Genomic DNA, 23,868 nt, shown 5'->3' with positions numbered 1-23,868 from the left:
CCAAGGCTAAATAATTCAACAGGGTGCACCTCTGTGCTGCACCTACAGGCAGCAGGGAAATGCCAAGGTCGCCATGGCAACAGAGCCTGCTGCTCTTTACTGTACTTAAATTGTGTAGCCGTTTTCTCTGAGAGCACATTACCCAAGTTTAACCGTTAAACAGTTTGTGTGAGGACAAGGGTAGAGTGGTAACTCTGCACCTCTTTTCTTTCTCACTGCACTATGTTTTCGTGTTTGCTCTTTCACTAAAAACTAAAAACAATATTGCTGAAACTGAAATATTGGGCTGTTTTGATTTCCTCCTTTTTAAATTATTGTGCCTAACTTGATAGAAATTTTTGCATTCTTTTAACTGGTTAGTAACATTACTAGTGTGGCTAGTGTGGTAGTTTTGACTACACCCTGGACAAAACACTAGTCTATCACTGGCTTAATATTGACATATTAGCTCTCTGCTCTGGTCTGAGCACTGTAGAAAACTGAAGAAAACAACATTAAAAGGGTGCATTCAGAAAGCATATATTCTCCAAAACTGTGTTAAATGCGCTTTCTAACATGGCAATGTTTTAGGGAAAGAAAAACAGAGCGGAAGAGAAAAACTGCAAGGCTTGCATTAATAATTTTTAGCTTTGTGTAACTGACTTAATTTTGCAATGTTTGTACAAATTTTTAGTATTTATTTTTCTCTGATAAACATGAGGAACTGGCCAGTAATGCTGCTGATAAATTAAAAGAGTTGGTGGGATTGCACAAATAAACAGAGTCCTGTTAATTTAAAAGTCTTTAGGAGAGGTTGCTGTTGGCCCTCTTCCCACACAGACCATGTTCCACTGGCATGCCAGCACCAGGTTTCAATTATTTAGCCTGGCCTTAGCATTTGGAAATTACAACAGTAATGTGATCAGTTTTTAAATTATGTCTATTGTTACTTTCTCAATGAAAGCAATGGCAACAATCTAGGTTCATAAAATGTTCTGCAGCTAGATAAATTGAAAAAGGTGAATGTAATGCTGGATGTCCAATGTTGACAATTTTGGTTCTGTTGAACATGCATATACTGTAGGACTATACTGCAAAGTCCTAAAGATTCACAAAACCACAAAGATGATGTAAGAGACACAGCGGTAGGTGCTGTTATATAATATTATTTCAGAAACGTGTTTTTTTCTATCTGAGAGACTGAGTTTAAAATGAATGTTGTTCGGTTTACCGCAAGTTCATGTGATTGTTTACTAATGCTGGGAAAGGTGAAACCCACAGAGACAAACACACTGTCACTGCTCTGGAACCAAGGGTGTAAGGCACTGTTAAGACACTACTCCAACTGCTAAATTTAATTAGAGGACATTTAATGTCTCAGGCTCCTTTATCCAGTCTGCCACGTATTTGCACTTGAGGAAAAAACAAAACAATAAAGAAAGGTAAAAGTAAATTGGGTAAATTAGGTAAAAAGTAAATTAAAAAATGTGAATTGCACTCACAAAAACTAGTCTTTCTTTTGTTCTAAAATTAGTGAGACATATCACATTTTTTCAGCTAATATGACATTACTAACAATTTTCAGCCTTTGCTTAAGCCAAAGCAGTATGAGTTTGAATAAAGAGACAGTGAGACAGTCACAGCTGAATGTTTAATCTATTTTATTCATTAAAGTGGGTTTATGGATGTCAAGACAGTAGTCCCTCCCCTTTAAGGGCGCTCCAGCTTGTTCACTTTTTAGTTGATTTTGTGCACCTGCTCCCTGTTCCAGCCCACCTTTAAAAGTCAGACGCTCACTCTGCATTGGAATACGGACGCCCGGAAGCTCACCAATCACCTATGTCTGCGGCTCGGGTGGCATTCACCTCCTAGGTGTCCTGAACCAGCTGAGCCCAAGCCTGAGCCCGGGACCTGGAGCGCCTGGTTCCGTTCCCCCGACCCTTCGCCCGGATCCCGTTCCGGTTTTTAACTTTGTCATGTCTGTCTACAACCCCTCGCCAGATTCCGCTCCGGCTTTTAACTTTGTTTTGTTCGTCTTGGATTTATCACCCGGCTCTGGACCTTCGCCTGCACTGGACTTCCCTTTGGACTCCCTTTTGGACTGTTCGCCTGGACCACGCCCCCCGGAGCACCTTCGTCACGCCCCCCCCCCAGTTCCTCTACCAGCCCAGTTCCTCGTCTCCCCGCTGTGCATGTTCACTCCCTTCCGGATTGTCTCGTCTGCATAGGGTCCTGAAAGACGCTGCGTAACAATGGAGTTTTACTTGTTGACCGAATTTGACTGTAGCTGCAGTTGTAAGTAAAATGGGATACAATCCAGGAACTGGAATCACAGCTCTTAAGCTATAAAATCTATCTTCAGCCCCAGAAGCAGCATGCACTGTTGTTTTCTGAAGATACTCATCATCTGGCCTGACACTCAGATTGGTTGTGTGCTGCTCTTGCTACATATGAATGTTTGCAATGCTGCCAGCAGACCAGTGACTGTCCATACTGCTTATGTACTGTATAGAACAAAATAAAGACCTCTAATATCTCTTACCATGAGGCCCGGAACCTTAACCATGATGACTATCACTTTTAATAATATGTTACATTTCTACATAGTGCTTTTCATCCCAATGCTACTCAAAGCACTTTAATAAAGAACAGAACACCCATTTGGGTGATACACAGCTGCCTTGATGCACCAGCAAACCACAATACACAGCAGATTATGTAAGGAAGTGAAAATTCAAATGAATGAACCCCCCACAGCATCCACAGTCACCCTCCTGGAAATACCTGTCCACATGGAAAAGTGACACCCAACTGTCTACAAGCACTACTACACCTTGTTGATAGTTTTATGTGTTGGGATATACAGTAGGGAGGCACAGAGGAGCTCTGGAATCCTGGATTTTATTCCCTTCTGTGTGGAGTTTGAATGGTCTCTAGCAACTCCACTTTTATTGCATCTCCAAAGACATGCTGACTTTGGTTGATAGGGTTTTCTAACTTGTCTATTCTAAATCCTCATGGACCAACAATGAACTGACAACCCATCCTGTGTAACAGCAAGGCATGTACTCTCACCAGCACAAGTGGCTTTCTGATAAATGGATAGATGTTTGGCATGGTTCCCTGACTTCAAACACTGCCAAATGCCTGATTAACTCTTGATGCTTTTGGCTAAGTGCATTTAGGGTTGTACATTTCAAATGGAGTTTTTTTTAACCAGTTGCTTTGTTAACACCTATGAACTATCTGACCTTTGATGACACACTTACTAATAGTATTTTGTTATTTAAATTCTCTAATCCTAATATTTTATCTAATAATCCTAAGATTTTTAGATCAAGAATCCAGACTGAGGTGGTATAAGAAAAACACAACATTGTCTCTGCTGTATGACATATTCACTATGTATTTTATATAAAGCTCCAAAAATTCAAAATTGACTTTTACAGCAAACATTTCACTGCTGAAATGGTAGCAATCTTATTTAAGCGTATTTTATATACAGTATCTGTTACAAATAACTCAGTGGAGTCTTTGCCGTGCCTTGGAGTATACTAAGCAGACTACTAAGCAGACTATGAGAACAAACATAGCAATGCTCTGGTCAAGAGCAAGCTTTTCACATTTTTGATGATGTTCTTGGTGTTGTTTTTTTCATTCTCACAAGCTTCAGCAATTCTGAAATGGAAATGTGATGGGATAAGGAAGCCTAGGGCCTTGACACAAGTAATTTCCATAAAATAATTCAAATTTGTAGATAACAACAACCTGCCTATAAATCCCATGTCTCCAAAAGGTCCCAGTTAAAAAAAAGTTATTTCCATTTACAAACTATTTTGCCCAAAACAAAGTTATGTAACAGTCCCAGTATAAACCTTTTTAATTTGTAATGCAAATCTTGTTTCTATCTTAGCACAGCAATGTTAATGACCTGTTTGTCAACAATACAGCTATAGATGTCAGAAAAAAGCTTTTCTCCTGCCTCCAAAAAGAACTAATACAAATGGAAAAAATAAAACTATGTCCACATTATATTAATCAAAATTAAATATATGTGACCACAGAAAACGAAGAAAACAATTTAGGGCCCCCAGTTGTACAAGGCAGGTGAAATTTCATCAAAAGAAAAATAATACAGTTGAGCGCTATGTCGCAGCTTAACATAGATAACCTAGCAAATGGTTCACTCCTGGGGTTTGTGACCTTTTCTCAACCAATCACTGGCAAGGTTTTGCTCAGTGAAGTTCCTGTGCCACTTGAACCGTCCTTTTCCTTCAGTAATCCTTCAGATTCAGCAATGACACAGTAAGGGCTCATCTGATGCAGAATAAACAAAGCCAGATCATGAAAAGCAGCAATAATGACAGAACAGTTAACGTGCTAATCAGCTGGTGTGGTTATTTTTACAATAAGAGAGGTTTGAGAAATAAAACCCCCTTCTGTGAAAGCAGGAAATTAATTTGTTAATTTATTATTGAATTACATAAATATTCTCATTTACTCATTAGCTTACTTAGATTCCAAGGCTGGAGTTAATGTCATAAGCCAAAGATGTCTTAATTCTTAAATTTCAATGCCAAACCTTGTTAAGAACACAGAGACACAATTACTCAAACGACCAATACAATCTTAGTATTTTTATTATTTGTATTAAACAATGCTTGGTGGACACAAGTTATACAATGGATGATAAAGGTAAATTACATCAATTAAAAAGATCATGGTGAAGATTATATCTAACTTCTGTTCTTTTTATTCACTGGTATGGCCAAAATGAGAAAATGTGACATACTGTAGCTGGTTGAAGATCAGGAGCTGACGCTGAGGAGCAGTATACTAATAATGTACAGTAAATCATTCCAACGCCTGTCACTGCGCATGCAGCGGACAGTGCAATTAGCACAATTATTCTTCTGCCGATAGCTCAGCACTTATGTGACGGGCGCAAATGAGAAGTTCTTTTCCCACATTAAAAAAAAAATCTTCTCATCGTGAAAAAGAGGAAGTTGTTAACAACCACAGATCGACAAATTTACCAGGAGACCTGTGGAAGGCCGTCTCTATTGATGAACGATTTTACCTTTTCCCAAAAAGTGGTAAATTTTTTTACATATTTAAAACTGAATTTGTTTTTTAAAATATAACTGAAAGAGAAAATTAAACTACACAAGTAAAATTATACAAAATCTCCATGAGCTTGGTAAACATCGTATCGTACATCGTATTTTAAACAATTTGATCAGGAATAAGCATTGCTAAGTGTACATTTTTTTCCCTAAAACACAGCTTCAATTTATCTGGAAAAAAAACATAATCATCATTAACCCTTGAATTCCCTTGAATTATGCTCTGCTTTCATTTTTAAGTTTTGTGATGTACTGTGTATTATAAAGCCTATTATAAAGAGGTATTGCTTTTTTGGTTTTAAACTGTTCAATATTGTGGTAATCTTCCTTTGAACCATTTATTGTACAGTCAATTCTGTGTTAGCTCCACGACATGTTTTACTCAGCAGCCCATTTTTTAAGTAACCTATACGACTTCAATCATACAGGAGAAGTGGGGAGTTTTAAAATGTGCTTCGTTTTTGTTAGGTGTTATAAAATATACTTCCCTCCTGGTTTGTAGTTGTTAAGCACAAGAAAAGATCGTAACTTTATCAAATGCCGTTCTATTTCGTTTTTCTGAAGTTTGTCAGCAGACTCTTTGATAAGGCTGCTTACGTACGTTTCCACAGCGTAAAAAGTATTGAGGACTGAATAACTGAGGAGTGAATGAATGCCTGTTCCCCAAAATACTAATGTGAATATCCAGAAGATTATAGTGATCCTGCATTGCACACTACTATAAACCTTTACCTGTAAAACTGTACAGTGAAACCTTTCTCCAATGAAATTCTTGTATTTCTTAGTTTACTATCAAACTGAAAATAAAGTATAGGACTGTACTTTGCGCCGTTTCTCACCTTAACCTTAACACCTTACCCAGCAGCACAGAATAATACAAGCTGCCGAACAACAGAGTAAAACACATTTCAGTAAGGTCATAAGAATGATATTACAGTTTCTCGAAAACACATCCAACTTGAAAAGTCCTAAACCTCACAGCCTCAGTAAGTACTTGAACTACTATACATTGGCGCTAAAATGTAAAGATGAGGAACATACACATATTTTAATACATGTCAAATGATTTTTGTCATTCACGTATAGTAACGATTAACGACTGTATAGTAAGCTATTGGAAGGTATAAAGATCCGGATTTATATTTAAAAAATACTTTGGATTTAACACATTATACCATTAGAACATATAACAACTTTCAATTTTTGCCAGGTTTAAAAAACAGGGATGTATCTGACAAGCTACAACCTATATTGTGTACTGTATTTTTGTATTGTATTCGAAATCCAAGATGAAATCATTCAGTATCGCACTTAAACGGGGACTGGTGTGGCTGTATTTTAGTGCACGAAATACAGCACTGGAAATCAAATGTGTTTTTCGTCTGCATGAGGCAATGCCTATAAGACAGCATATACAAAGATCCTTTCTGGGACTCGCAAGACGGTTACCACTGTAAATTATATCATTTCCCCTTACCTCCACACTGAACGGCTGCTCCTCTCCGCAAACGGCACATAAAATCCACAGCATGAATTGCAAGCAAAACGCCCCTGGATATATACAATTCAAGCGTCTTCTATTACGGAATGTTAAACAAATCATAATGACCCGTGTTAATGTAAAATAAAAAAGAACAATAAACAAAGAGAAACGAAGTAAATCCCCGTGTTTCAGAAGGACAAAAACATTGGCCGAGGGATATAGCTTCCCGGATGATCAAATTCGTCGACAGAAAACATCCAGTGGAGAAGAGCAGATGCTTTTTTTTTTTGTCCGTTGACTGTTTTGTTTCAGCCGTTGCAGATTTGATGCTGTGATCAGTCACATTTAGCTTCCTTCACTCAGCAGAATAGCTGGTCATTTTCAACCAGTGCTCTAGCTACAGCGCCTGCGCTTTCCTGAACCCCCAGCAGAGCCGCATATGATAACACTCCCTTTCTGGACTGCGCTGCGCTCGGCGTCATGGAATCTGGGATCGTACGCCAACCTATATAGGTCCGGGAGAGGGGGAAATCGAACAGTCTTCAGACATGCATTGTATCAGCAAAATACAATAGAACTCCTGACATCATCATCACAAATATAGGTTAGGTGCCTGATTTTTAATTATTATTATAATGATGATTTATTAAAATAACCTTAAGCCTATCTACTCTACATGTATGCTTTCTACATGTTTGACGGTAGCTATGTGTACAATAGAGGTATACACAGTATGTATGTGCAGACATTGATTTGTCATTTTGCTAGGACATTATGGTTATAGTCATAGTATCTATGGTTCTTTCAGTGTATCTTATTTATTTGACGTTAAAGACTAGTGTGTTATATAGGAGTATCAATACATATAACGCATAATATATTATTACATATTAATATGAGACAACATTAGTATCATGTATTCAATGTAATACATATTAATGGTAGACAATGTTTATGATAATGTGATAATGTGACAAAGGAGCCTGTAACGTTTCGTTTCCTTTCCTTTTTCGCGTGCATGTAAGATTACCTGAGATTTCGTGTGCACCTAACATTAAATTAGATTATACTAGAGCCTTCTGGTAAATACAGTAGACCAGTCATTGACAGCAAATACTTATCCTAGGTTTTTATTGTTAACGGACTGACTCAACAAAGCCAGAGCTCATGCTGTTCGAAGTCGAAGACCAAACTAGAATTTGCAGACAAAGCCCACTAGAGGGCAGTGACTATCAATGTCATTGTTGCTAAACCAGTGTTATTAGTAGAGCGGCCACTCGATAATCAATGGCTATTTCTAAGCCTAATACGTAAGAATACACGTTGAATGGAACTGTTAAAAATAAAATATGAAATTAACCTAAGAGGATTTTACTTTTTTGTGTGATTCCATTGATTTATCCAACCCTTTCCATACAGAACACAAACCTGAAAACACAATGAATAATCAGGCATACCTGCAATATTACACCCATTATCCGAAAACACAATGTTTGATGAGTGAATTTGCTTTTAATATTTTTTGTTTTTTATATCTATACAATACTTTATTTTAACTGTACTTGACATTCATTCATTCTAGCGATTGGCAGTGGAAATATAAATATCACTGAAAAACAAATATCAGATTATGTGATCCACTAGTAATGTCTGGAAATCTGCAGATATCTATAGAGAGATTTAAAAATAGGCATCGAGCTTTCAAAATGACATGGCTTGTAAATATCAGACAACTCCCTCCTCCATGACATTAAGGAAAGGAGAATATGTCTCCTTGAGTGATGTCTGATATCTAACGTAATGTAGCGGATCTCTCCTGGTTTCCCCTTGCACAAGCAGCAGGATAGTAAGAGAGGCAGGAGACGGTAACTGCATCTCAACTAGTTTTATTGCCCTTTTCAGGTACATGGACGTGCTAGTAACTGAAGGAGGAGAGGCAGATAGGAAAAAAAGGGGACAGAGACTAAACGACTGCTACTGCTCAGCTGGGGGGTTTGGCTCGATAGAGAGAAAGGGAAACGCCCCGTATGTACTGAGGAGCGGAGAGGGGAAACGAGTCTGCAAATAGAAAGGAAAGAGGTCAGTGTTCAGAGTCTCCCAGACAGACCGCTTTCGGGGGCGGGATGCCACAATAATACAGTACGTAACCACTGCATAAAATGCGCAGGATAGTAACTCGTATTCTGGCTTCTAATGAGGGTGAAAAATTTATTCTGATTAAAGAGGAAAATGTGTTCCACAAGACCTGAACGCAATGAAGAGGAACATCACATGCCCCCCAAATCACAATGTAATTTTAAGAATATTCCTGGGTTCGATTAAATTCTACATTTTGAAATAGAAGGTAGGCATTTTTAAACATGTTTAAAACTATAGCTGCTAACATGTTCCTGTCTCCAAGAGTTGTCTACTATATGTCAATGTTATATTATCTTTTATGTCGTGTTATGTCATTTGTCTTGTACTCAGTACATATGACAATAAAATCGAATTTGAACTTGATTTTTGTTTTGAAATGTGTATTAAATTCAATAATTAAAACCATCAAACCATTACCCAGTTAATAGGAGTTCTTACCTTCTTTTGAAATTCCCAGCAATGGTATACAATTAGATGTAATTCTTTTTGTCACATGTTTTTTTGAGGAATGTATCTTGCAAGTGTACAGTTCACCCACAATGGTCAATATTCCTCTCAGGATTTTACCTTACATGAAGGTGTTCATACTGTTCATACAGCATATGAGTCAGCATAATGGTCAGCTCTTTAAAGGCTTCAGCTCATGAATCCCAAACTTAAAAACCTTCAAAGTATCTTATCTGAGTTTTTTTCAGCTTTTGAAGTCTTGTCAATTAGTCTGCACCAACTAATTTTTGAGAGTGATCAGAAAACCTCAACCTATTGAATTGTATTAAATCCAGACACAGTGTGAAAAATATAATTTATTAAGCCCAAAGTCTTTTTATGGACAATCTGGTTCTCAACATGTTGCAACTCTGCTCAGGATACTGAGCACAGGGCATGTCTTTGACTGGTGGTTGTCTGAATTACCGATGGGTTTGCTTAACTGAGTGTCTCTGCTCTGGAAGAGTACTGTAATGTCAAATCATGGACTTGTGCGTCTCTTTAACTCTAAAAAAAATGTGTTAAAGAAATTACATTTAGCAGGACACAACAAAGATAAAGAGACATTAAATCAAGTTCCCTTGTCCTCTTCCATAAATATGAGGAACATCTGTTACGGAGAGCATGTAACTACCAGGAAACGAGCACTTTCTTAAGGACATATACTGTATAGCAGGCCATTAACACAGAAAATATCTGCCAATAGAGAATAATAATAATGACCTGTATTCATTAAATGCCTTTTCCAACCCAAAGACGCTGTACACGTAGATAAAGAAAAAGACAAAAAAGGACAATAAAAGTAAAGGAAAAATCAACAAGAACATAAAAGTTATAATGAAGGGCAATCACAAAAAGGTGAGCTTTGATTTTAAAAGAGAGTTCAAGAGAGTCAAGAGTCAGAGGGGCAGTTACAAAAAAAAACACAGACACCAGAAGTCTGAGATTTAGTCCTGGGTACAATGAGCAAAGCACCACCTTCAACTGAATGGAGCTTCCAAGAGGGAGTTTAAACAAGGAGGGCTTCAGAGGTGTACAGTATGATGGAACTAGATTGCTTGGAGCCGTACAAGTCAATAATAAAATCTTATATTGGACATGTGACTTTATAGGTAACCAATGAAGACACTTAAGTGAAGGAGTGATATGCTACAAAGCTCTAGTGTGAGTTATTCTAGCTGCAGGGTTTTGGAAATATTGGGCAACTTGTTGAGAAGACTGTTAGAATAGCAAAATCAAGCCTTGATGTTATACTGTAAATGCATGAGTCAAGCACTCAGCATCGGACATTGATGGAAATTTCCTAATGCGGGCAATTTTTCTAAGGTGAAAAAAAGATGTATTAATCACATTTTTTACATGGGGTTAAAAAAACAGGAGAGGATCAAGTGTGACTCCCATATTCCTGACAACAGCTGATGCCTGAATGAGGAAGCCATCCACCATGATAGTGAAATTCTCCAACATCCAGCTAATATTTGCTGCCCACCAGTAAATTTCTGTTTGGTTACTATTTAGCGTCACAAAAATTAATGTAAACCACAGCTTGATGTCTCACAAACAGGAGATAAGTGAATAAGTGATGGAGGCAGGAGATCGAGGGGGAAGAGATTTTAACGTAAATCTGACGATCATCTGCTTAACATCTGAAAACAATGTTTGCATGTTAACTTACCAAGAAGAGCAATATAAATAATAAAAACCAACAGGCCCAAGACTGAACGATGTGACACAATGTGATTAAATGGATCATGGGAGAATTATGAGGACCAAGGGAAAATGCTGCCTGTAGATCAAATGTGAGCAGAACCAGTTAAAGACAGTACCATTTATAGAGAAGAATGTTTACAACCGATTGAGCAACACTGAATGATTTACTGTATCAAAAAACTGCACTAAGGTAAAGGATACTCATAGCCCCCAAATTAGACACAAAAAGAAAATCATTCACAACCCTGACAAGTTCCAGTGCTATGACTGGAGTGAAAACTGGGCTTGAAAGGTTCAAACAGATCATTAGTTATCATTTGAACCTGTAATTGATGTGCTACATAGGAATAGTAAATTAGAAATTTGTCTGTAGTTCATTATTATATCAGACTACAAGCCAGGCCTTTTGGTATAGGAGTGATTGATGCAGGTTCCTTAAAGAAATAGGGACCACACCCTTGGAAAGGGAACTGTTGATGATGTTGACAATTAATGGGAAGATGTCTGGCAGGTAAGCTCTCAGTAAAGAGGCAATAAGTTGTTTAGCAGCTGTTAATGATTTATTAAGTTGATCTGCATTAACTAAACTAAATTCAGAAAACTCTGGTACGGAGGGAATGTCAATGGAAAAGTTAAGGCTCAAGTAGTTATCTGAATCAGACTAAGACTAAGGCTTGTTACAGATAATTTTAGATGTATTGGATCAATTTTGGATTGAAAGAATCACAAAAATGTAAGACAGAGGTCAGGGGTAAAAGTTCAGAGTTGTCAGGGGTTTCAATAAACTTTAGAGTAGAGCACTTTACGATTAACTAGTCCAGTTCTGATTAAATTTGAGATATACAAGGATCTCTCAGAAGACAGAACAGCTCTGTAGACTTGCAGCAATAGCTACTTATACTGTCACTACAGCTATATATACTACAGCTACATTGTGTGTACCAGAAGGCCAATTGTTTTACGTCATGTGTATGCCATGAATATGATTGTGGGAAACTAAACAAGTTTTTAAGGGGGGAGAGTTTATCCAAAGTACTAGTCAACACAGTGTTTAAATTACTGACTAGAATTGACAGAGATGGCAGAGACAGAAGACTGACAGAGATGACCAGTCTTGTAAAAGGAGACAACTAATTACAACATTAGAGAAACAAGTAAAACAAGTAAAATCAACAATGGATTGGACCCACGAGCAAATGGTGGAAGAGAACTGCAGCAAGACAGGTGCAAACATGTTGACCCAATATACATATAAGCAAAACTCAGTTGGCAATTCATGGATAGCATTTGTATTCATCATGATCATGCCATATTAACAACGCAACATCTGTACAAGAGCAAAGTGGCTCATATGTCTAGAGCTCGTCCTGATTAATCAGTTGAGAGCACATGACTTTCCCCCTGGGTGAGACATTAGTCTCTTGAAAGCTGGTCCTCACTTATACAGTTGGGTGGACTGGAGCCACTGGCATAATGTACCTTAATCCAGTGTCTGCAGCAGAGACTTGAACTCAGACACAGGGGTGTAGCTAAAATAAGTTGTACAACAAACATAGAAATCCCCTGAGTGATTTGGGCTGACACAGCCCTGAGATTGCTCAGCCAATTGTCTTGTCGCTAGTTGGCAATGCTGAGCAGGGCTGGATAATGATGTAACCCAATCGTGAACTAGCTGTTAACTTAATCCCTCTAAGCACTCTAGCTTCCCTTTCACCCACCACAAACAAATTGTGAGTATTCTTATCATATGGCAAGAAGAGGCATCTCTGAAGAACAATAACAGACTTAAAAAGCTCAAGCCAGGCTCTGCAAGCACACTGACAGTCTCATTTTTCATTATCCATTATGTTCAGTTTCAAGTAAACAGCTTTCCAGTAAGTGGGGGTATTTGTAAAGGAGGTCTCTATTTCTTCTTTGGGCAAACTACTGTATAGGCAAACTGCCCATTACACAGCAAATGAATTAGAAAGGCAATTTGCCAATAAAAGAAAATCATGCTCAAAGTCTTTGTCGAACACACTTTTTTAATATTTCCGCTGACATAGATTTTGCTGCTGGATTTGTATTTTCCAATTCAGAATATTCAGAATTAATTCAGAATAAAAGATAAAACTTCTTTACAGAAGCCCTAATATAATAATCATAAATGATTCTATGTTTGACAACTAGTAATCCCTTACTTAACTTGCTCTAATTTATCATGTTTAACCAAAGTAGATAAATCAAAACTAGAGTTGAAAATGAAACCAAACCTTAACAAATACAATAGAATTGTTTGACTTACAACACAGACACTATTAGTAATGTACTTAGTAATTAGTAATTAGTAATCAATAAAGTATCTATCCATCTAATGAATAGTGTATCTATAGAAAAAGATTATCAACATAGATAAGTAAAATATTATTGATGCAATTAATCTGATTTGGTCTCCCTCTGTGTTAGGCTTTGTGGCTCCATGTTATGAAAATCAAGAGGCTTTTGCACAGTTATATCTGGGGTGTGAAGCCAGAAGACAGGACAGTGAAGTCTTTACTTGTCTTTACTTATTCAGATTGTTGTATAAATAGAAAAAATTACCAAATTCATATCATATTTCACATTTAGGAGAAAAATATCAAACACTTTTAGTAACTTAATCATTACTTAAAAGGTTAATGGCAATCTAGAGTACTTTTTATGTTACTGTATATAATATTCTGCCTGTTTTGTTACTCTTAGAATGTCATTTCAGAGACCAACACTCATAAAGGCCACATCCTTGGAAAAGTAAAATGAAAAAGAACAAAGTGATGTATTGTCCAATGTCAGTTCATAATATTGAAACTAGGCTTCAGAGGCTTCAGAGTTTGATGGACATTGATACATTCTCCTTAGGAACTCGAAATCAGAGCTGAAAAGTCTTGGCAGAAGCCATGCATTAAAGATCTTCCTTCTATGTGTTTGGTTTATTAATGGCTTTTCTAAAAGAAATACCCTTGTTTAATAAATATGAACCTTTTTATTTTATAGACTTACTTATTGCATGTCTGTGCTAGAGATTACATTTATTTGTTAATAATTTCACTAATGCTAACTAACATTTTTTTCATTGAACTGGAATGACAGGGGTGTCGTAGGGCAAGGGTGCAGGACTCATCAGTTCTAGTACTGAAGGGCTGCTGTGTCTGTGGGTTTTCATTCCAGCTCAGCTTTTAAAGAGCTATACCAGCTGGTTACTAGATTAACTGGATCAATTTGACTTTTCTCGAAACAAGTGCCAATACTAGACAACACTTGACTTCTCCCAGCTCTTCATGTGTTGCTGTTTAAAAGAAACCGAGAAAACCTGCAGACACATGGGTTGTCAAGGACCAGTATTGGATACCTCTGTTTAAGGAAATATTAATTCTCTTTTCCCTGCGAACCAAACAGACTGTAACCCATTCTGTTGTAACCATGGAAACCTGCTGAAGTATTTTTTTTATCCTGCAGCTCCACAAATATTAATATATTATTTTAGAGAGATATTAAAATAGTACTTTAAATCCAGTCTTCTCAAGTACAGTACAGGACAGATTACAGCTAATTACATAAAGCTGTTTTGTTTGGGCCAAACAAACAACTAAATAATCCAAACATTTTTTTTAAGTGCCAATACAAGGTGCCAATTGCTAAAACATAAGAGACATAGTATAATATTGATTAATATCCATTCATTGATTTTATAAGCCCTTATCCAATTCATGGTTGCAGGGTGTAACGAAGTGTTCTTTCAGGACCCTATGCAGACAACACAATCTGGAGAGGAGTGAGAAAAACAAAGGGAAAAAAGCATGCAAAGGGGCTGGAAGGAAAACAGGGGGCATGTCCAAGGTGCACTGGTGTTCAGGGGGGCGTGTCCGAGGCAAACTAGTCCAAAGGATTCCGTAGCAAATCTAAGAGTGTTCCAATGTCCTAAACCAGGAGATCCATCCGGCCACAGACAAACAGAGTTAAAAGCCGGAGCAGGACCCGGCAAAGGGTCGGGGAATAGAAGAGGGGTAACGGGACCAGATGCTCCGGTCCCGGACCCAGAAGGTCAGGACACCGCTGCGAAACCGATGCCGTCAAGTTGCTTCTGGACTCACAGGTAGGCAGACTTCCATCTTCCAAAGCTGAGCCCAGATTGGCAGAAACGCCTGGCTTTTATAGGACAGGGGCAGGAACCGGAGGCAGGTGCAGGAGATAATTACAAAACTAGGAAGGGCTGGAGCGTCCTTAAGAGGAGGGATTTACGAGCATGATACAGGGGAACTGGAGCCCACAAGCAACGGGCTCAAGGCAGGATACACCCTGGATGGGACACTAGTCCATCACAGGGCACAGACACAGAGATGAACACATTCACACCTGGCACCAATTGTCCAAAAGCCAATTAATATACAAGTATGTAATATATACAGTGCCTTCAGAAAGTACTGTATTCTCCCCCTTGAATTTTTTCATATTTTGTTCCTGTTGTACCTCCAAATTTTAACACATTGAAATAATTTTTAAACCCTTCAATAAAACTATAAATTCAACACATTTATGAATAAAAAATATTTTTTATTCAAGAACATTCATTTCTCCAGAATGTAAGACTTACACTTCTCATTTACAAAAAGTATTCACCCCCCTGCCCCCCGAGTCAATACTTTGTACATAGTCCTTTAGCAGCAATTACAGCAGCGAGTCTTCTTGGGTATGTCTGTATGAGCTTTGTACATTTAGATTGTGGATTTTGTGTCTGTTCTTCAATGCAAATTTTCTCCAACTCTGACAAATTAGATGGCGAGCATCAGTGGACAGCAATTTTCAGGTCACACCACAGATTTTCAAGTGGATTTAAGTCTGGGAGACTTGGCTGGGAGATTCAAGAATACTAACCTTCTTTTTTTCAAGCCATTCCTTGATAGTTTTTGCCTGTGCTTTGGGTCATTGTCCTGCTGGAAAATGAATCTTTGCCCTAAACGCAGATCTCTGGCTGACTGCTGAAACAGGTTCTCCTCAAGGATCTACCTGGATTTCGCTTCATCCATGTTGCCCTTGATGGTAACAAGCTTTCCAGTTCCTCCTGCTGAAAAGCATGATGCTGCCACCACCATTCTTGACGGTAGGGATGGTGTAACCTGGGTGTTGGGCTGTATTTGGTTTGTGCCAAACATAGCGCTTTGCTTTCAGGCCAAAGAGCTCAACTTTAGTCTCATCAGACCACAAAAGTTTCTTCCAAAAGGTCTCAGGTTTTGTCACTTGGCTTTTAACAAACTCCATCTACCCACTCTCCCAAAGACGCCAAATCTGCAAAGTGCTGAAGAGATTGTTGATGTCAGGGCAGTTTCTCCCATTTCAGCCAAACAGCTCTGCAACTCTGTCAGTGTTGTAGCTGGCCTCTTCGTCACTTCTCTGACAATTGCTCATCTTGTCCAGTTGCTCAATTTGGTAGGACGGCCTGATCTTAGTAGTGTCTGGGTTGTGCCATGATTTTTCCATTTTGTTACAATGGATTTCATGGTGCCCCAAGGAAGGTTCAAAGCTTTGCCAATCTTTTTATAACCTTCTCCAGCTTTTTTCCTCCTAAAAACTTAATCTCGAAGTTCCACAGGCAGCTCCTTGGTCTTCATGACAGCAGGACTGATCTGATCTGCTGTTTTAATTGTGTAGCTAGAAATGACACTAGCACTTTTAGTAATTATTAAAGTGTATTATAAAGTATAATCTTTATAATTCACATCTATTTGCAACATTATAGTGACTTTGCTTTTACTTTATGCCTGTTAATTATCATGAAAATCTATTGGTCCTGGTCCTGGTCCTGGATGCTGGATGCTGGATGCTGGATCTGGCAGCTCAAGCAGTCTTCTATCCTCCAAGTCCATCTCCAAACTCCCAAACAACTGCGGAAAAGTAGTTGATCCAGTTCAGCCCGTAATTAGACAGGCTAGGGTGGAATGAAAGCCTGCAGACATCACAGCACTCCAAGAATGATGTTGTTCACATCTTCTCTACGTGTAGTATTACAAATAATTTATACTACAAATAATTTAACATTGAGCATATTTACCCATTTTGTAACAGATTAGGTATTGTAAAACCGTCAACATGCAAAAAAGTCGAAGATTGTGTGAAGCGAATTACCCTGTGATATGATTGCTTCCCGTGTTAAATAAAGTGTCCAAGAAACTTACAAATTAACAGTAAATGTATTCTTAGATATTATTGTTGAATATTCTATTCTGATGCAATCTTCACACCCTGCAACAATCAACAACAATGTCTTTTCTTTAGAATCAGTATCTGCGGGAGCAACCCATCAGCCATCAGGCATGAATAGAGTGATTCTGCAGCACTTGCCCCAGCAGTGGCTTCTTCACCCTTCCACTTCACACTGTACATTCAGCACACATGGTCTCACAGAGTGAAAAGAAGCCATTGCATCACATGGACATAAAAAGGACTGTAACTTTAAAACACTAATTTATTTCCAGCAATAAACCAATTTTGTATTTTTAAGATGAAATTTAAAATATTTTATTAATTGATTTGTTTATTAACAACATATTCATATGGAATATGGAATTAACTCATTTTGCATAGAACTAAATAAAATAGCTACAATGAATAGCAGTAAATTAAAACAAATAAACAAGCAGATTGAAAGACAGACGTAAACAAACTTACAGCCAGACAACCAGGTAGATGAACAGATAGATTTGGATGTTTTAAAGGAATCAATAACATATAGAAACAGGTGCAAAAGGATTTGTGGTTTGGAAATGGTGACTTCCCAGTCCAATACTGGAGTCTCTGTTGTGATTGTCTTGCCATCAGTTTAAAGTGAGGACACTTTGTCTTTTGCCTTTCATTTCAGTTTCCTAATTATTTCCTCTTCTCAAATCTTGAGCGGAGGATGTTGCCATGCTACTGTACATCCATTTCCTCCCACTGTCTGCTTCTGCCAAAACTCCAGACCTCGTCCTGAAATATTGCTTTGAAGTAATAATTGCATCTGCTCTTGATTCAGAATGGTTGTACTGGCATCTCGCCCTGTATCCTACATTCTGCTTACTTACTGTACAGAAAAGCAAATATGTTTGTTGTTTAACTACAAATCTAACTTCAATATTGCCCAAATATAAGTATTTAAATTGTTTTAGGAACTGGTTTCGTAAGTTAAAAGAAAGGTATTTTGAATTTTAAGTCCTTAAAAAGAAGTCAGTAATTAAATACTTACAATACGTTTGTTTAAGGCCACATGTACAAATTTTGAATAACAAGTGTTTGCTATTTGGTACAAGTGACATTTTGTTAAATAAGTGCAGCTACAATTTTTTCACTAACATACTTTCATTTTCATTTAATTTAATAGTTTTCTGCACATACTGTATTCATTTTCTGACACCAGTAGGATGTTAATATCTTGAAGAATTTCTGATACCTTGAACACCTAGTGAGTTAAAAAAGTCTGATTTCATTTTTGAATACTTTTGTTATCTCCTTTCACAGAACAATGTGATCCGATTATCCAGTGTCAAAGCCTAGGATTATAAGGTCTAAAAGGTTTAATGGAGGAGCAGCATGGTAGCATAGCAGTTAGCTCTGGCTGCAGTTACTTCTGAATGGAGTTTGCATGTTCTTCCATGTTCACATTGAATTCCAACAGCAGATCTGGTTTTCTCTCACCAAATGAAGATACTGTATACTGATTGGGTTTATTAATCAGATATACTGATTGGGTTTTTAAGTTACAGCTCTTTCAAATAAAGGGAAATCTTTTTAGAGAGATTGCCTCAGCAGTTAGAACCCAAGGGATCAGTGTAAAAAATTTAAATTAGCAAGTAATTGGCTTAATTAATCAATATCACCATGCTCTTCAACCACTGACCAGACACATCTGAATAGTCTCAAGTAACCTGCTTACGGATTTGGATGATGCTTCTCTGGAAGACTGCTGAATACAGGCAAATGCAAAGAAAAATAAATTTGATATTTTATGTTGTTGTAACACATATATTTTGGATTGAATGCCTTGAATTTAAAGAATAAAAACATAACCTCTATCTTTTATTTATGATGGTTCTCTCTGTGATTACTATCACCATCTCAACCAGTTGTTTCCATGTGATGCAATGGCTTCTTTTCACTCTGTGAGACCATGTGTGCTGAATGTACAGTGTGAAGTGGAAGGGTGAAGAAGCCACTGCTGGGGCAAGTGCTGCAGAATCACTCTATTCATGCCTGATGGCTGATGGGTTGCTCCCCCAGATACTGATTCTAAAGAAAAGACATTGTTGTTGATTGTTGCAGGGTGTGAAGATTGCATCAGAATAGAATATTCAACAATAATATCTAAGAATACATTTACTGTTAATTTGTAAGTTTCTTGGACACTTTATTTAACACGGGAAGCAATCATATCACAGGGTAATTCGCTTCACAGAATCTTCAACTTTTTTGCATGTTGACAGTGTTTGGGACGTGGAGGATGGAAGACGTTTATTGGGGTTTATTTGGTCCTAAAGTGCTAGAAGTCCCTAAAACTCCTCCTTGCCCTGAGAGGTCTGGAGGTTATGTGAGAGCGGACCTGTCTTGCATAGGCTGTAGGGTGCCACAACCCTGTCAGGGAGCTTTTTAGATAATAGATGTGTGGGATTTAATGGAAAATTAAAAAAAGTGTTCAGATAATGTAAAAAGAGTATGCCAAGCTCCAGGTATACAGTAGCTTAAATAAATACAGTACATGAGAACTGCAAGAGGAAGACAAAAAAGAAGATAATTTCTTCCATTTTATTACAGTAACAGAAAAGTTAAAGAAAACAGAGACGATATGGGATTCATATTATGAGATGAAAAAAATGAGTATTTCAAACAGATTTTCAAGAAACAAACTATCAATAACATACCTCAGGTTATAGAAGAAGCCCCATTAGTATTGAAGAATTTTATCTTAACTTACATTGAGGTGCTACAGGGACTAGGATTGCATCAAAATGAGTAAATTGTCAAGACTTATTTTCCCAGCTGCATAATGGAAATGAAAGATGCAATTCACAGACCTCTAACTATTTCAGCCGTCAATAAGTTGTACTGTATCCACAGCTTGGAGATTTGGAAACACGTCCATCAAACATATTCATCAGACACTAATTTATTAAAAGGGAGACATACTGTAACTGAAAAGACAAATTTTAAGCTTATTTCTGTTAGTAAAGTTATTCAAAGAATTGTAAGACCTGAACTAGAAGAATATTTCCAAAATAAAGGAAGGTTTAATTTACCTGCTGTAATTTATAAGAGCTCTTTGAACAACTAACTAGGACTGTTGATACCAATAAAGCACATGGCATGATATAATTATATTTCAAAAAAGCTTTTAATAAGATCCCACAAAAAAACGAATCCTAAGAATAATTAAAGTCCATGTAAAATGTGAGAAAATCAATGTGCAGCAGTGTATGCACAAATATTGAAAATGATTAAACTACAGGAAACAACAGGTTGTGTTAAAGGACATGTAGTTGGATCAGTAGAAGCAGTTTTATACCATGATGATTTGTTTCAGAAGACCGTTGCTCTTCATGATCTATGTTTATGTAGATTTCTATCCTAAGCACCTATTCAGATTCTGGTATTGTTAGAAAACTAGATAATTTGCAAATGACACAGACAGAGGGAGAGTGGGAAACACGTAAAAACTGTAAGAGATTTACAAAAAGGCTTTGAGAAAATCATGAGCTTGGCAAAAACTTGGTAAATGAAATTTGAGTACATGTAAGTCCAAAGAATTTTAAAATACACTAATAATACCTCATTTAGAACATTATGTAAAATTTTGTAACAAAGATACTGCTGCTCTAGAGACAAAAATCAAATGCATTCCTGGGCCCAAAGGAATGTCCCTTACTGACAGTCTAGTCTTGAACATTAAACCTTAAGAGAACATGATATAAGTATAATTTCGAACTTAAAGTATCCAATACAGGATTGTTGGGGAGCTGGAGCCTATCCTTGCAAGCAGCAGGTATCACGATCGTTAACCCCTCCTCTTAAGGACGCTCCAACCCTTCCTTGTTTAGTGTTTATTTCCCTATCCTGCTCCCCGTGCTATAAAAGCTATCTTAAAAAAAAGGTGGTGCAGTAGTACTGTGGCTAAGGATCTGCACCTGTGGTTGGAAGGTTGCTGGTTCAAATCCTGCAGCTGGCAGAGGAATCCTACTCCATTGGGCCCCTGACCAAGACCTTTAACCTTAGCTGTTCCAGGGGGTGCTGACTTTGTGCTCTTAGCATGAGCTTCTCTCTTCCCATCTGTGTGTCTCATGGAGAGCAAGTTGAGGTATGTGAAAAGATAAATTCTTAATGCAAGAAGTTGTATATGGCTAATAAAGTGATCTTATCTTATCTGATAAAAGCCAGACGTTCCTGACAATCTGGGCTCAGCTTTGGAAGATGGACACCTGCAAGCCCAGAAGCCCGCCTACCTGCAAGTCCAGGAGCGACACAAAGGCATAGGCTTCACAACGGTGTCCTGACCTTCTGGGTCCAGGACTGGGAGCGTCTGGTCCCGTTACTCCCCTTTTATTCGCTGGATCCCACTCTAGCTTTTAACTCCATTTGTCTTGTCAGGATGGATCACCTGGGTTTGGACTTTTGCTCAGTCTTGGATTTGCTAATTGACTCCCTTGGACTTGTTTGCCTCGGACACCCCCCCCTGAACACCAGCGCACCTTGGGCACGCCCCCTGTTTTCCTTCCAGTCCCTATCCTCACCTTTTTCCCCGTGTTTTCTCACTCCTCTCCAGATTGTGCTGTCTGCATAGGGTCCAGAAAAAAAAATGCTTTGTGACAACAGGTGCAAGACAGGAAACACCCTGGGAAGCCAGTCCATTGCAGAGCTCACACAGACACAAAACAGGCACATTCACACCAGGGCTGGTTTTCCCAGAAGCCAATTAACCTACATGTGTGTTTATAGTGTAGGAGGAAACAGGAGCACCCAGAGGAGACCCACGTGAACATACAAACTCTGCACAGATTGCACCCCAACAATTGAACCCAGGTACCCAGCACTGCAAAGCAGTAATTCTAACCACTTGAAGTGCATTTTTAACCAAGAACAGGAGATGCTATTTACACAAATGATGGTGGGAGCATGGAACAATCTATTCAGCCGTGTTGTTAAAGCTGACACTGTAGCTTCTTTCAAGAAAATGATGGATGCAGTCCTTGGATTAATTAATTACTACCGACCAATTGGCCAAATAGGCTCCTTGTTAGCAATTTTTTTTGCATTCTGATCAGCTGATTCAAACACATAGATGTCAGATATATAGGAGTGTCTGTTGACTAAAGAGAGTCCTACTTTACGGAGCTGACATTTCATCTGCTGGTGAGCCAGACCGTCCTGGCTCAGTTCCCAGTCTTTGCTTTCAATAATGAGTTAGGGACTCTAACTTGTGTTACCAGCATTTGCTTACACTACCTTGTGAGATTTTGTAGAGAATATAAAAGGCTTTATTGAAGTTTTACTGTTGTTGTTTTCCTTGTTAATGGAACATTTTTCTGATGCTTCAAACTAGAGTACAAGAAAGTCATACCAAATATTGGATGACAGAAACTAAAAAATATGCTATCTGATAGCATTAAATAGTCTTATGAGACAGTTGGGATGATTTTCACTTTGTTTTTAAGTGCAGCACATACTGTACCTGTATGTTCATTATGAAACACTCCCTAGACTAAGATAAAAAAATAAAAAATTGCCCTCTCACTCATAAAACCTGACAGGACTGGACTTGCAACTAATTGTACAGTTGTTAATGTCCTAGTTTATAGCACTCACAGTGTGGTGGAAAACCCTGTACACCCTCCCTGTTCTTGTACAGTACTTCTAAACTCATCTGTAGCCTTTTGGCACATACAGTAAGTCAAGCTGTCTCTTACACAGCTCCCTGCATTTTCACTGTACCTTCCAAGATCTAACTAGATCTTGTTAAAGATGCCCCTGGAACCATTATCAAAATAATAATCTCAATCCCTGAATTCAGAGTGCTCCATATAAAAGCATGCCAATGGTGCCATACAAGGAGTATTTTAGTTTCCCACTTGACTCATCACTGCCACATTGACATTTAAATAGCCATCTGTGGAGGAACTGCCTTCTTCCAAAAAACAAACTAGTCAGCTAGGAGCTTCTGGTCTTAGTTCTTTGTAGTATTTTGTTTTTATCCCCTCGGTACTCTTCTCTCTTTAATAATGTTACACAATAGCAAACGTAACCATACAATAATCTCACATGTCAAACAGACTGACATTCTTCTTAATGGTTAAGCATTACAGAAACAAATTACCCCTTCAGGGTGGCCTGTGAATAAAAATAGAATTCACTGCGGTTGTATAAAAATAAACAGATTAGGACCCACACACTTGATGTTGTGAACAGACTGGGTATTTACATAATAGGCTTATCTGTTTATTCGGATTTGCAGTTGCCACCTTTCCAAGAACCCAGCAAGTTTGCTAAAGTAGTCTTTCTACCATCTGTGGCAAGCATTTGGGGGGGTCTTTGCTTAGGAAGACATAAAACTGCCTGTGTCACAATCGAAGACGTAAATGCATCCTAACTTGAGAAACCAATTGCGCAAAGGAGCAACTTAGTCACTGTAGCAGCTTTGGCAGGCTTGTGTGTGACTGCTTTTCACATGTCTAAGAGATTGACTTCCTTGAATGATAGAAATTTCAAGGGCATAATCTGGAGCTTGTTGACCATGCTGTTGAACTGATGAACAGGCTGTTCGGCTCCAGAGAATTTATTCTAGCATTGCCTCACTAGCAAAACAGTTAAGCAGTTTCAGTGTCTTTAAAAACTTCTTCTCTTCAATCATCTGTATTACTGGTACAGAGAAGAAGTTTAAGAAGTAATATCACATTATTCTTATTTTTATTCGTA

The 23,868-nt window shown here is 38.0% G+C and overlaps 1 protein-coding gene across 2 annotated transcripts in view; it reads right to left on the bottom strand.

The window, feature by feature from the left end:
• Positions 1-6,991, bottom strand: part of LOC102687027 (matrix metalloproteinase-16) — a 55,183-nt gene extending 48,192 nt beyond the window's left edge. For both annotated transcript variants that reach the window (XM_015354534.2, XM_006634287.3), the window contains exon 1: positions 6,583-6,991. In XM_015354534.2, the coding sequence (XP_015210020.1) occupies positions 6,583-6,708 (126 nt within the window). In that variant the 5' untranslated portion in view covers positions 6,709-6,991. The remainder of the gene's footprint in view (positions 1-6,582) is intronic.
• Between the last annotated feature and the right edge of the window lie 16,877 nt (positions 6,992-23,868).

The sequence above is a fragment of the Lepisosteus oculatus genome, chromosome 6 (assembly GCF_040954835.1).
Source record: "Lepisosteus oculatus isolate fLepOcu1 chromosome 6, fLepOcu1.hap2, whole genome shotgun sequence".
Taxonomy (NCBI): Eukaryota; Metazoa; Chordata; class Actinopteri; order Semionotiformes; family Lepisosteidae; genus Lepisosteus; species Lepisosteus oculatus.
The sequence above is the reverse complement of the archived record's forward strand: the minus strand, read 5'-3'. Positions and strand labels throughout refer to the sequence as shown.